The 13,099-nt window shown below is 41.3% G+C and overlaps 1 protein-coding gene across 5 annotated transcripts in view; it reads right to left on the reverse strand.

Moving 5' to 3' along the window:
• fgf13a (fibroblast growth factor 13a) overlaps positions 1-13,099 on the reverse strand; it is a 92,914-nt gene that overhangs the window by 21,865 nt on the left and 57,950 nt on the right. For 3 of the 5 annotated variants that reach the window (XM_079352593.1, XM_079352591.1, XM_079352590.1), the window contains one exon: positions 216-326. In XM_079352593.1, the coding sequence (XP_079208719.1) occupies positions 216-326 (111 nt within the window). Of the gene's footprint in view, positions 1-215; positions 327-3,213; positions 4,203-5,472; positions 6,048-13,099 lie in introns of those variants that run through there. The other 2 variants (XM_079352592.1, XM_079352594.1) reach the window with 2 other exon arrangements.

The raw sequence follows: 13,099 nt of genomic DNA on the forward strand, positions 1-13,099 counted from the left end.
TAATGGTTATACTGCAGGTTGACATTTGGAGGCCACATAATTCAAATGAATCCTAAGCGTATTGTAGCAGACTATCGATTAGTATCTTAGTATCTACTTTCACTTCTAGTTTACTCAACATTTCTCATGCAGCTCTGATAATAATGTGCGTGAGTGAAAGATCTTTGTAAAGAGTTAGCCAAAGGTGGCAGTGTGTGCGTATTTGATAAACTTACTGTAGCCATTGTCCTCCTCCTTTGTTCCGTCAATGGTTCCATCTGCCTGCAGCTGCAGGTGGAAACCTTGTCGACTGTACAGCTTCGTCACTATCCCCTTCAACTGGGGCTCTGTGGGAGCAGAGAGGACAGACACAGGAAGACAAAAGGATGAATTCACACACTGTAGTAAAACATACTTTTTTACAAATGTAGCAGCGTGATGGCCTCAGAAAGGAACACAGAGACGCTTCAGTGTTGGTTCTTTGAGCAACTTTAGGAGCTGCTGGGGGGAAAAATGCAATGAAGTGAAAAGATAATAAGTCTGAGTGGCGCAAAGGTTGAAGGAAAATGAGCTTTTAGGAAGGCTGACTGTGATATACATCACGCAAGCAAACATGATAAACAGCTTATCAGAAGAAGCTAAGTGAGGTGTGGGGGTTGTCGAAGGCTGAAGCCGACAGCTGTTTTAAAGTCTTTTATGTCGGTGACCACTTCATGAATCATCCTGATACTCTTTGAGTTAGCTGATATTCGATGTGTAAGTTCCCACTGATCCTGTAGCTCAAGTGAGGCCTTTTATTAATACCAACAAACAAAGCAACATGTCGGAGGAGCTCAAACAAAAACAGTTTGTCCTTTCTCTACGGACACGGCTGAAGAACAGAAACTGACAACAGCACATATAGTAGCACATTTAAAACTGGCTTTGAGGATGTGTGGCGGCTCACTGGTCACGACACGCTTTCTCTGAAGCAAGCCCTCTCTACTCGACGTGAATGTTAGAAAGAATATTTGGAGTACACTGCTTTGTCACGTTTTAAATTCATAATATCTGCTTCTGGATAAATGCAGTTACAAACAAATGAAAACAATAATTCAAACGTCAGTCAAGGAATTGTTACAAACAATAACTAGATTCAAGTCAGTTCATTTGTGTTTTTATGAAACAATAACAGGAAACCAGAATCCCTTTCATTGCCAAGTTCGTTTACATAGACGAGGAATTTGTCTTGGTGTTTTGGTGCGAATGAAAAGACAAGGCTAAAAGTACTTCAATAAAATATGAGAATTACCAACATGTACAATCAAAATTAAAAAATGTCAAATATTAAGAATAATAAAAGACAAAATGTAACAAAAAATAATAATAATACACAGAGGGTGCATGAAGGTTCTATGCTGCCTTCAGTCTTCAGTATATTTGTTGAGCAGTGAAGTTGGGTCCAAAATGTATAAGACCATTTAAAACGGAGAGAAAAGTAAGATGCAGGAGTGGAAACAGTGAGGCTTCAAAAGGGCAACAAGCCTCCCTACACCACCGTGTAGCAGCTCAGAAAACAAACCTCGATCTCTGTGAAAGACAATAGTTTGAAGTGGCTGAGCGTTTTACTTCTGAAGTGTGGGGGGCTGCCTGTCTGTCTGTGTTCCATCAGTGTAATGTCTGATAAGAGCTAAGTGCTCTCCACTCCCTGGTTACTGTCCCTAGTGGAGGGTCCTTTACTGTGGTTTAACCACACCTTTCATCTCTCCTTTCATCTCACCTCGCTGTCACACCGAAGGATACTTCTACTGCAGAGAAGGTTAAATCCGTCTATACTCTGGGAATATTGTAACAGTGTTGTAAAAGTTCATACAGTTTATTATAGAGTTCTGTCTGTTGAATGTAGCCTGAAGATATTCCTCAGATCTGGAGCTGGACTGACTCACATACACTGAGAAGTGTACTGTATATAAAGAAATACATAATACATAAAGCCCATGTGCACACTACATTAGCTGCACTTCCCAATACCATGTACAAAAGATGCCAGTCCTCTGCGTTCGCCATGTGTAAGCCATGCACACAGCGCCTTCTCCTTGCCTGTTACTGCTTAGGATACAGATGTTGATTATAAGTGAGAGAGGGAGTTTAAAACTGCAGGAGAGCAATGCTTTGTTACGTAAACAAGCACGGTAGCATCATCTGCAGGGGCAACAAAGAGATATCCAAAACTGATGGAAAGTCCAGAGGTCTGAGGGATTGAACCGCTCATGGGCTATAGATCACTTACTGTGGCTGAATGTTGTCAGGAGTTGCAATGTTCTTTTTTTTTAACTCACTTGAAAAGAAACACACAGTCCTTTTTGAGCCTGCAGTAAAGTCTGATCAGATCACATGATTTGCAGTCACGGTCCCATCTGTGATTTCTAAAGAGAAGTGGGTGCTCTTGACCACATGGGACACACGTCTGTCACTGATAGGAACGCTTCAGGTACCACCCTGAACCTGGACTCAATCCTGCACAAATACACTCATACTTCATACATTGATAATACTTTTTTAAGGTATAAATATACGTATTTATCATGTTTTAGATCTTGTTTTCAAGTTCTAACACTGAAGTCCGACTTATTTCCTTTCCATTTGCTGTTAAGTATTTTCTCAGGCGCACACAGCATCGTATTGAACCTGTTTAAAGAGTTTATTATGTTATCAGTTGATTCTAAATAAGTTACAACCTGTTTATTTATTATTGATCGATGTGCCAGCCTGTCTATATATGATTAACCCATTGTATTGATCTAATTCATCATGTTTATTGTCCAATAATATAGACAATTAAAGTGATCTGAGATGATGCAGTTTAACGTGAACACTGAGCTGACCCCTCAGTGACAGTGCAGCCTTCAGTCATTTCTACAATGGACTTAATAAGTCCACCTGTCCCGTGAGCACTGAATAAGTAGAGAGTTAATGAAATGATGAAGCATGTATTTAATAAAGAATTTATGGTTTCTCAGAGGAGTCTGAGAAGCCAAAGGTTGAGCTCTCTGTGGACAAACTTCCACAGAGTGAGCCCCCTCATCCTCCAGATGACTTAATGACTCGGCCACTATATATATAAAAAAAGAAAAGAAAAGGGCAGTTCTCGATAGTTTCTGTGTTGTGTGGTGTTTGAAATTAAACAGCACTCCACAGTAGATGTGGAGTAAGTGATGATGAGGATAAATGCCAAGATGAAAGTGCACAACAGACCTGGTCGTCTCCTTCTCCTCTTCTTGGAGCCAAAGAGTTTGACCCGGGAGAAAACGTTAAGTCGGCTTGGTTTTTCACAGGTTCCTTTGGTTTTACTGGGGCTGCTGACGCAGCGGCAGGCATTAGTCTTCTCCCGCTCCCTCGCCTGCCTTTTCTGCCGTATGAGGGAGCTGGCTATCGCTGCAGCCATGGCCAGTTTGACAGCGCTCTGGAAATAACTTCCAGAGTTAACGTTGAAATAATAACACCCTTTGAACCCAGGTGATGTGGATTCAGAGGGACAATGTCCGAGGGCAGAGGTAACGAAAAGGCAACTACAACGAGTCGTGAAATCACAACTATTTCTTCAGGTGGACAATAAAATAGTCCCAACAGTGCGGAAAAAAACAAGTTAGATAATGTCCACATGAATCATAGTTTCATGAATTCAGGCGTTATTCCGGAACGGTCCGTTGTAGCTCCGAGACAAAAGTAAACTTAACCAAAAATTTAAAAAAAAACAGCTGCAGAAAGAATTCCACCAAGGCACGTTGCATGTTTCTCCACATGTATCATTTTGTCGTCATCACAACCAATACGCACAAAGCCCGTCTCTGGTCGCACTTCTGCATCACCCCACCAAACTACATGGCCGCGCACATGGTGCTCAGGCAGGCACACTGTCGCAAATGAAGCTGAGTGCGCAGCTCAAGGATGGAAACACCTGTTTGCAGACGCGGGCACAGTGTTTGCAAAGCTCCCAATTTGGTTTCCTTAATCCTCACCTGAAGCTAAAGTTGTGTGTGTGTGTGTGTGTGTGCATGTGTGTGTGTGTGAGAGAGAGAGAGAGAGGGGGAGAGAGAGAGAGAGAAACTCACACCGCCACACAGAGGATGTGAAGGAATAACTAGGGAGATTCTGTTTGTTTTTCTCTCTTTTGTTGGATCCAGGCAGCGCAGAGTAATAGCAGGAGGCGCCTCATTGTCAGAAGCAGTATGTGAGCCCGGCGCAGAGCACACACTCAGCTGAGCTGTGAGATGGAAGGGGTGGGGGGGGACAGGGAGTCTAACTCGTGAGACACAGACACAATGTACATCAGCATACAGGCCGGACACAGAGAGAGGGGCGCTGATGGAGGAGGTGGCAAATAAACAAAAACAGAAAAGACAAAGGATGTAATATACGACCGTTTGAAAATGACGATAATGAAGCCACAGAGAGCAGACCTAATAATGCTGAGGCTGTGATGAATATAAACAAAAAAAGGGATCTCGTGTTTCACACCTTTGCAAAGCTCTCCAGGCCACCGTATAAAATCTAGATTCCCACATTTAAAACAGACGACGACGCTGATTGAAGAATGAAACATATACATTGATGTCATTGCAGGCTGTAGTGGTGAGTGAGGAACAGCAGGCAGCGATCTTCAGACGTCAGCAGTGATCTTATAGAAGAAGAACAGCAGAGGTTCTAGCAGTTCTTTTTACGACTATACAAACCACATGCACTCAAAGACAAGTTATATTCATTTTAAATTAACACACAAAATCAATTCTTGTTATTCTTCCGCTAAGACGTCCATTCTCTCTTTTTTTTAAATGTCTATTTGTGTTAAATAATTAATTTACATCTAACCATGCCACCTGCAGAAAGCATACCCCTTACTGTTGTTTTTTTTATTTCTTTAAGCACAGATCAAAAGTTCTGTTCTCTGTCATTTTCCACTGCTGACTTCCCTCCTCTGTCAGTCTGAGTCCCGGGTTGAGCACATCTAACAGCTTAACCAATGGTGCCATCTACAGTCCTCAGCACCAAACTGTCCATTATTATTAACATTGTATTATGTCCTTCAAAGAGTAATTGAATGCAGTTGCACACACCGGGATTGTGTTGATTACAAATGAAGCGACACGGTTTTGTCTTAAATCTCGTAAAGTAGGACTGCAAATAGAGAACGTTTAAAAACTTAACTACAAACATAAGCATCACAATACAGTCTCTGATAAAGTTTCAAACAAACAAGAAACCATCAGAAAAAAAATCCAGGGCAAAGAAGTGAATTGATGGAAGTGTTTTAACGCCGCTCTCTTTCAGCACCTCGGACAGCTCCAGACCGAAACTCCTTATGAGTGGATTAAAACACGACTAAAAAGCTACTTTCAGTTCATGACATTACTTCAAACCTTGAACCATTTACCCAAGATAAATGTAAAACACGTATTTAAACTTTTTTTTTTTTTTTAAAAAGGCATAACTTACATTGTAAACAGATCAGCCTACCTGACACAGATTTTCTCAGGGGAAAAGTCATTCTTTGTCTACGGAGAAGCCAAAGCGCAGACTTGGATTCTTGCAGCTCTTGTGTAGTGAAGTGGAGCAGACAAAGTAAAGTTCAAATCATTGCCAGACAAACTGCACGAGACGCAGGGGAAGAGAAAGCAAGCGTCGAGGCGTGGCCATCAACAGGAAGATCATTACAGGACATTAGCGACATGCCATTATGACTCCTAAAATGCTCATTAAACATTCATTTGGAGGTCTGCATGATCCGACACACACACACACGGGCGTGTTTGCTGTTCTGTTGCTGCTGAGCACGGAGAGGCCGGATTGGAGAAAAGTGAGAGAAAAATGCAGCCTGAGATTAGACTTCCTTCTTGGGACGGAGAAGACTTTGCTCTCACGTTACAAAAAATGATGTAAAATGATCCGATAATGCGCTGACTAAACCGGTTATACAGGCCTGTCCACTTTCGGCTAAAAAATATCGATGTACAGTGAACCGAGACAACATGCATTAAGCAAAGTGTGTTTACAAGCACAATTCTCTGTTCTGTAAAAAAGGAGAGAAAAAGAATAACAGTTTTGAGCTTTTCAAACAAAAACTGACACCACCTGATTTGATATGGGATTATGTAACACTTCTTCATGTAGACTATAATTGACAACTCTCGTTATTTATTATCTCACATGACGTCAGAGTCTTTACTTACGTTGTCATAGAAATAAAAGCGGATTTATGAATGCTCTGTTTGTAATGATTGACCGAACAATGAGCTCACGAAGTGGCACCATACAGTATTGTTCTTTACTGCCAAGGCAATACTGCTCTCTGACCACTAGGTGGAGCTAGTGTACAGGCTGTAAAAAGCAACTTATACAAGCTCAAGGGAAAATCTAAAAGACAAACAAAATAAATAAATAAACAATATACAATGATAGCACCAGAACGTGAATTAAATAAAGGCCTACTGTCTACGTGTTTTCAACACTCAATCAGTTATCATGTTTTGAAAACATGCTGTACTATACAACCTGACAGGAAAAGGTCAATACAACAGGAAAGATATTCAGAACTAATACAGCACATAGGGAGCATAAAATAATTGTGTGTAGCCTGAAATATCAGTAGTCATAATATGAGTATCCATTATTGGATCTAAAGGTAAATCAGCCACAGTAACATAAAGGTATAACATGTACATGTGTAAAGTTAAAATGACATATAACACAGTTAAAGGGGTTCTGAGCAACTTTCACACAGTGAAGCTCACCTATTTAGCTGGCCTTTGACAGACAGAGGTTTGAGTTTGATTCAATGGTTTAATGTGTAAATAAGTTTTATTTCATAAAAAGCTTGTCCGTTCACATGTCTCTGTTAATAATTCACATGATTCCATATCTAAAGAATTTATCAAAGATGAGATGACTACAAACAGTCTTTCTCCTGCCAGTTAGATTATACACTGGCATTCATTTTACCATCTTAACTTGAGATGAACAAGCTTGGATGAAAAATAATATTCTGACTAAAGCAACATGAAACTGTTTGTTCAGTTTATTGACTTACAAACAGCTTTCTGTATCAGTGTGGGGGAAAAAAACCCAAATCAATTACATTCTGGTATTGAGAAGAGAAATCATATTTCATTCAGGGAATGAGTTATATCCCATAATGCTCTGCAGTCAGCGTACAGAAGCTGGCTACCAATATATTGATTAACAAGGGATGTGGTTGAAATGACATGCAGCTCTATAGAGATAAAAGCTTTTGTTCTCCTTTTCCTCTCATTGATGTTCTATATAAGCAGCTCACCGGAACAGCAGGGACTCTGACCTTTGACCCTTGACACAATACCGCACATTTGACTTCTTTCCTTCCTCTTCCTGCTCACAGGAAAATGATCCCACAAACACAAATGAACAAGATGAAAAATGATCTCTCGTTAACGATTTTATTCTTAGCTTCTTTTTTTTTTTTTTGGTTGAAATAATGGACTAAAACGTCCACTGTTCTGCTATACTGTAGATATCTGATGCATTCAGTGTCCAAACCTTTATATATAAATATAGATGTATACATCATTGGATGTAGATCTTTCTAAATCATTGACAAGTAAGAACTTTAAGGTCACTGTAGCATGAGAAGAAGTTGTAGCACTGCTTCCTGAAAGCTAAGGTGTGGAGTTTTTAGCTGTTAAGGAATCACGCTGAAATGACCACCGATGGCTCAAAATCCAAATCCACAAAATCCATCCAGACCATCAGTAAGAAGACTGATTATTTATCTCAAGTTATCTACAGTATAATGCCTGAAATCACTGCTGGGGTGGTTCCTTGGTGTCGGATAAGGAACTTCACAGCAGAACAAATGTAACTCAATCTGAGCGTACTCACAGGAAGTTTAAAGTCATAACGTTAAGTCAGATATCTTCTTGTTAAGCAAGCGTTGATAACTTACAAAATCTGAGCAAAACAATTCAAAGTACATTTAATAGAGATAATGCCCGCATGTACTGTGTAACGGTGCATCATGTTCCACTTTGTCTGCTGACTCACACTGAATACTTGATGCTGCGGCTTGTAAAATGTGACCTTACAACAGCATGTTGACGCTGTAACACGAGGCCTTATCGTAAGCATACCGTGCATTTACCTTCAGTTACAGTATATTTTATAGTTCACTCTTAAAAAGGTGCTTAATGAACCTTTGTACAACCTGATTTCCACCATCACCCTGCCCACCTGGTATCACCTGACACCTCTGGGTGCTGCCCTGAGCAAACAAAAACAGACACATCTCCTGACTACCAGAAACAGATCGCAGGTTGTGGGCCATCACTCAAACAGACATCGCAGCCCTTTAAGAGGATGGCTGGGTTTATCACTGACAGTAAGGAGGACACAGAGAGAAGGTGAGAGTCCCGCGCTGCATAGTACAACAGCGACACAAATCAAACACCTGAGATAATGCTAAAGTGCAAATGTGTACAGGCCTGATAATGTCCGCCCTGCTGTTTCTCTTTGAAGCAGGATGAAGATTGGATGAAGAGGGAAAGTACAAAAATAGAGTCGAATGATAAAAGTGGTCCAATTCAAAAAAAAAAAAAGAACGTCATGTTTTAAATAGACAAAAAGGAATCAAACTATTGGTTGTTCACATTTGAGTTGGTTTTCTCAGTATCAGTAGAAAATAAAGCTCTCTTTCTCCGTTGTATTTTTGTCATTTTTGAAAGACCAAAGTGTGTGATCTCTATATTTGACTTATCTGAAAATATCACAAGACAAATATAGCTAGAGTCCATTTTTATCATTAAAACCCACAAAAAGAACAACAATGACTGGAGTATTTCATCTTAGTTCTTCAGTATCATTATGGCTCTGAAGGAAATAAAGCTTCTCCTTTTTTTTTTGGCTTCTTAAAGATAAAAGTGCTATACAGCTATATTTCACTTATTTGAAGTCAATAATAAAATGTGCTGATATTCAAGTGAAAATCGGCTGTTTAGCGACATAAGTCAATCCTCGAAAATGAGAGACGATGCACAGACGTTTGGCTTTCACTTAAAAGTGCAAAACCAAAAACGTTTCAGTCACAGTTGAACGCTGCCTCGTAAAAGTACCGACGCTGTGAATAAGACCAATGAGAAGTGCACAAGGACACTTTCACTCACACAAACTGCCCCCGTGTCTCTCTGCTGTGCTCTGGTTGCTTGTGTAGCGAAAGTGCCGCGGGTACATTAATTACTGTACTGCCCCAGAATGCCAGTCTACTGTGGCCTCCCTGGGGCACCTTCACTGTGAACTCTCACACAAACACACACACACACACACACACACAGTGAGTGTGAAAATAGTTGAGAAGCTAAAGAAAATGACAGTTCTGTGAGGACTGTCAGAGAGTATTGCAGAAAATGCTAACAAGTACTGTATAAGGTCCCAGTACCTTGCTGCTCTTACCACCTCCCGCCACTAGAGAGCAGAAGTCCAGACTAAAAAGAAAGCATGGAGCTGTGTGATGCCAAGGTCGAGCACTGTGTTGACCCTTGTGTTATTAAATATAACCAAACAATTAATGCTATCTCTTCTTATTAATAACCCGGGGCTCTTTCCATTACACCCAGGCTTTAATGAATTTAAAAATTCATTGAAAAAAGTGGCCTCCAAGGGCAAACATGGAATAAATGAGTAGTGTAACCTTGCTCCTGGTGTTTAATAGAGGGCAAAGTTGCATGCAATGATTGTGCCCATGATTATATCGAGATATTTGACGCCCAGCTAAATGAGTGTCTTCACACGACATTTGAAAGTGCAGTCGAAGGCTTTTTTTTTTCTTTCCTTTTTTTTTTTCTCGGTAAACCTCTTGATGCAAAGCAAAGGGGATGAAATGGAACATTATCATGTGGGGAAAAAAAGTATAATCTCAGATAAGCTGAAAGGGGCCAATGGTTGTCAGACCTATCAGCGCTCCGGCTGCATCGTTCTGCAGGCTGCTTCTTTTTCCGCACATGTGCTGGTACTGTAAATCCACTACAACAGCCGCCTGCAGCATGTTAGACCGTAGTGATTCCATGCGTTGCCATGGAGACTGCACATACGTAAGCGAGGGTGTGTGAAAGATGACAGTGTGGGGGGCTGAGAATGGGGGGGGGGGGGGGGGTTACATATTACAGAAGCATCACTCAAAGGTTCCCAAACAGCAGAAAATGGGCGGAGTGGGGCGGTGGGGGTTGGATGCAGTCATGGTTGGTTGAGTGGCGGACTCTAGGCAATGATTGTATCATGTATCCCTCCCCTGTTTTGGCACTACATGACTGCATTCAGGACATAAAAGCAAGGAGGCAGCAGACCGAAACCTCCAGCAGGTAAACTCGATCTCCACCTTTGGGACAAAAAGCTCGCAGACTGAGTGCAGACAGAGTGTCCAAAACTCTTCTCCACCCCAAGGAGCAAGCTGAGTTAACAAGTTCAAACTGTGCTGGACCTCTGTAGGTATATTCAGCTCTATGAATTGTAGAAGGTGCCAGAAAGATGAGGAACTGTTCAGTTATTCATATAGTACGTTTTCAGCTGCTTTGAAAAAAAAAAAAAAAAACATAAAACGTGTTGTTTTTTTTCAGCTTGAGCGTACACAACTCGACAGCAACACTGAACATGTGCCAGTCTGTTCCTCATTAAACCACCAAACCCGTTCCATCTCTCCACCTCACTTTCAAACTCTGGAACTAATTAGGAGCCGACAGAATGCTTGGCATTTGTCATCTCACCTTTCACCTTTTGTATAACAACTGGCTTCAAAGTCTTTGTCTTACTCATCAGCGCTGCCATATTTTCTCTCTCTCTCTCTCACACAGAGAATAACTGCAGATATTTTTATTACCCACGTGAGAGGAACACGGTTCTATTTTGTACATCAATGAAAGCTAAATATGGCACCGAAACACAGAGCCGAAACAATCGCAGGAGTTGAGCATCTGCCAGACTCTCTGTCACAAAGAGACGATAAGGTGCACGGCTGGATGCTTTTCTACCTTTTGAGAGGTTTTATTTGAAATCTGGACTTACACGGTTAAATGCAAGACTTATGAAGAGGAAGGGTTGTGATCATCCAAGAAAATGACATTTTGATAAATTCTGCCTGTGCATGCCTCGTCCAAAAGCACAATAGATGATGTCAGTGTTTCTGCAGCCAGACTTTATCACGTAAATACGACATTTAAACTAGAGGCAACAATAACCTGATTTAAAAGACCTCTCGTAATGAGGACATGAAGACATATTAGAGTTTGGTTTTTTTTCTACTGTTTTCAATTACTTAGTTCTTTAGCCAGTTGCTTGTTTTATTCATGGTGAAAATTTTTTCTTAAAGTTACTGATGTGACAAACACTCTGTAGGCTTTATACTGGGAGTTCCATGATGCCCTTCGTGCTTACCCTTACATCCCGTTTTAATTCAATTAAATCACAGCTCAAGAAAATATATTTACATACTGTAGTTTTAATGTTTTCTTCAACTGATGTGCTGTCAGTAAAGCATCTCACGTAAAGGAGACTGGTAGAGGGGCATGTAAGCTGTTCCCCGCAGGCGCAAAAATCGGCGAATAACACACAGCTAATACTCCAGTCATCATTGTTTCAGAAGCTTCACGCCACATGATGTCACGTCTTCATTGATCTGCATGTGGAAGTACATGTTTCAGCATACCGTGGGCTTTCACGTTCACCCTCTGAGCTCTTTGTGCCTGTTATTTTTTGAGCGTGTGTGTGTGCGTGTGTGTGTGTGTGTGTGTGTGTGTGTGTGTGTAAGGCTGTAATGGCGTGGACAAATCTCAATCAGAGGAACCAACTGGGGTGTGATCTGACCAGAGAGTTCAGACAGCAGCCTGCTCCCAAAGACTAAAGCTGTACCTCCGATGTGCTATCATTACCCGGGACACATAGCACAGTGTAAAACAGGGCACAGCTTATGTTTTACTCCCATTTTAAACTAAGATAGTGATAGTTTACCCAATGAAGCGGCAGGGCATCGATTCTAAAGGCGTCTTTGTCTCTCTGTTACGCCGAGCAGGAATATAAAAAAAAGGCCAGTCAGGCTCGCCTGTAAAGCATCAGTGAGAGGAAGTCAGCAGGCTTTGATTTTTATTTTGGCTGCTAATGGAAATTGAAACGTAATATCTGTGAATACCAATTGCATGACCCCGCAGTTCCCAGGTCCCATGTGGGTTTGTTTGGTTAATCATAACCAACGCTGTTGTAAGCCAGGGGACGGTGGCTAAAAGCCCCTGTGACTGATTGCTTTGTAGAGAGCTGTAGACGGTGTGAATACAGCAGCAGGTGTTACAAAGCGAAAGCCACATTACAAGGCTGATTCAATAATCAGGTTTCAGTTTAAGGTATATAGAGGACACACTTTGAAGGAACTTCCAGACCTTCTATGATATCAGTTAGTACATAATGTTCTGCACCCGATAAGCTTTGTCCTTCTTACAGTAGATAGCGACAGCCCACAGTCTCTGTCGCATTACTTTTCCATCAGCCAGCTGAAGCAGAGCAAGTGGGAGACAAGATCTTACAGCATGATGTATACACATGCACACTGAGTACATAGATAAGTCAACAAGCGCACATACAGTATGCATAAAAGACACACACGTGCACACACAGGCTACAAAATGTAATAACAGCCTCTAAATGCCTGTTATCAGTACGACATCCAGATTTATCAGCGCAAGCATCACTACAGGAGGCAGCCGGAGGAGAAATCGAATGCAGGAGATGATCCCTCTGCCAAAATGAATGAGTGAACAGCCACGTGTAGATCATAGAGTGATGACCCCCCCCCCCCCCCCCCCCCCCCCCCCCATCCATCCTGATGGCGGTTTGGGTAAGGATGGGTAAGCTAAAGAGAGATAATTTAAGGAGCTGAAAGAACATAGAAAAAAAAAATCCACTTTTATTCTCTTTCATGTCATCCCTCCTCCATTATAACTGCCACCCACCCACCCAGGAAATGGGCTCTCTCGTCACAGCGAAGAGGGACATCTGGTATCAAAGAGACATTGCAGAAGTATGCCGCAGCCAACAAATAAAAAAAAAAAATGAAGAAGCTCAGATTTTCTCAAAAAAA

The sequence above is a fragment of the Symphodus melops genome (genome assembly GCF_947650265.1).
Source record: "Symphodus melops genome assembly, chromosome: 9".
Lineage (NCBI taxonomy): Eukaryota > Metazoa > Chordata > Actinopteri > Labriformes > Labridae > Symphodus > Symphodus melops.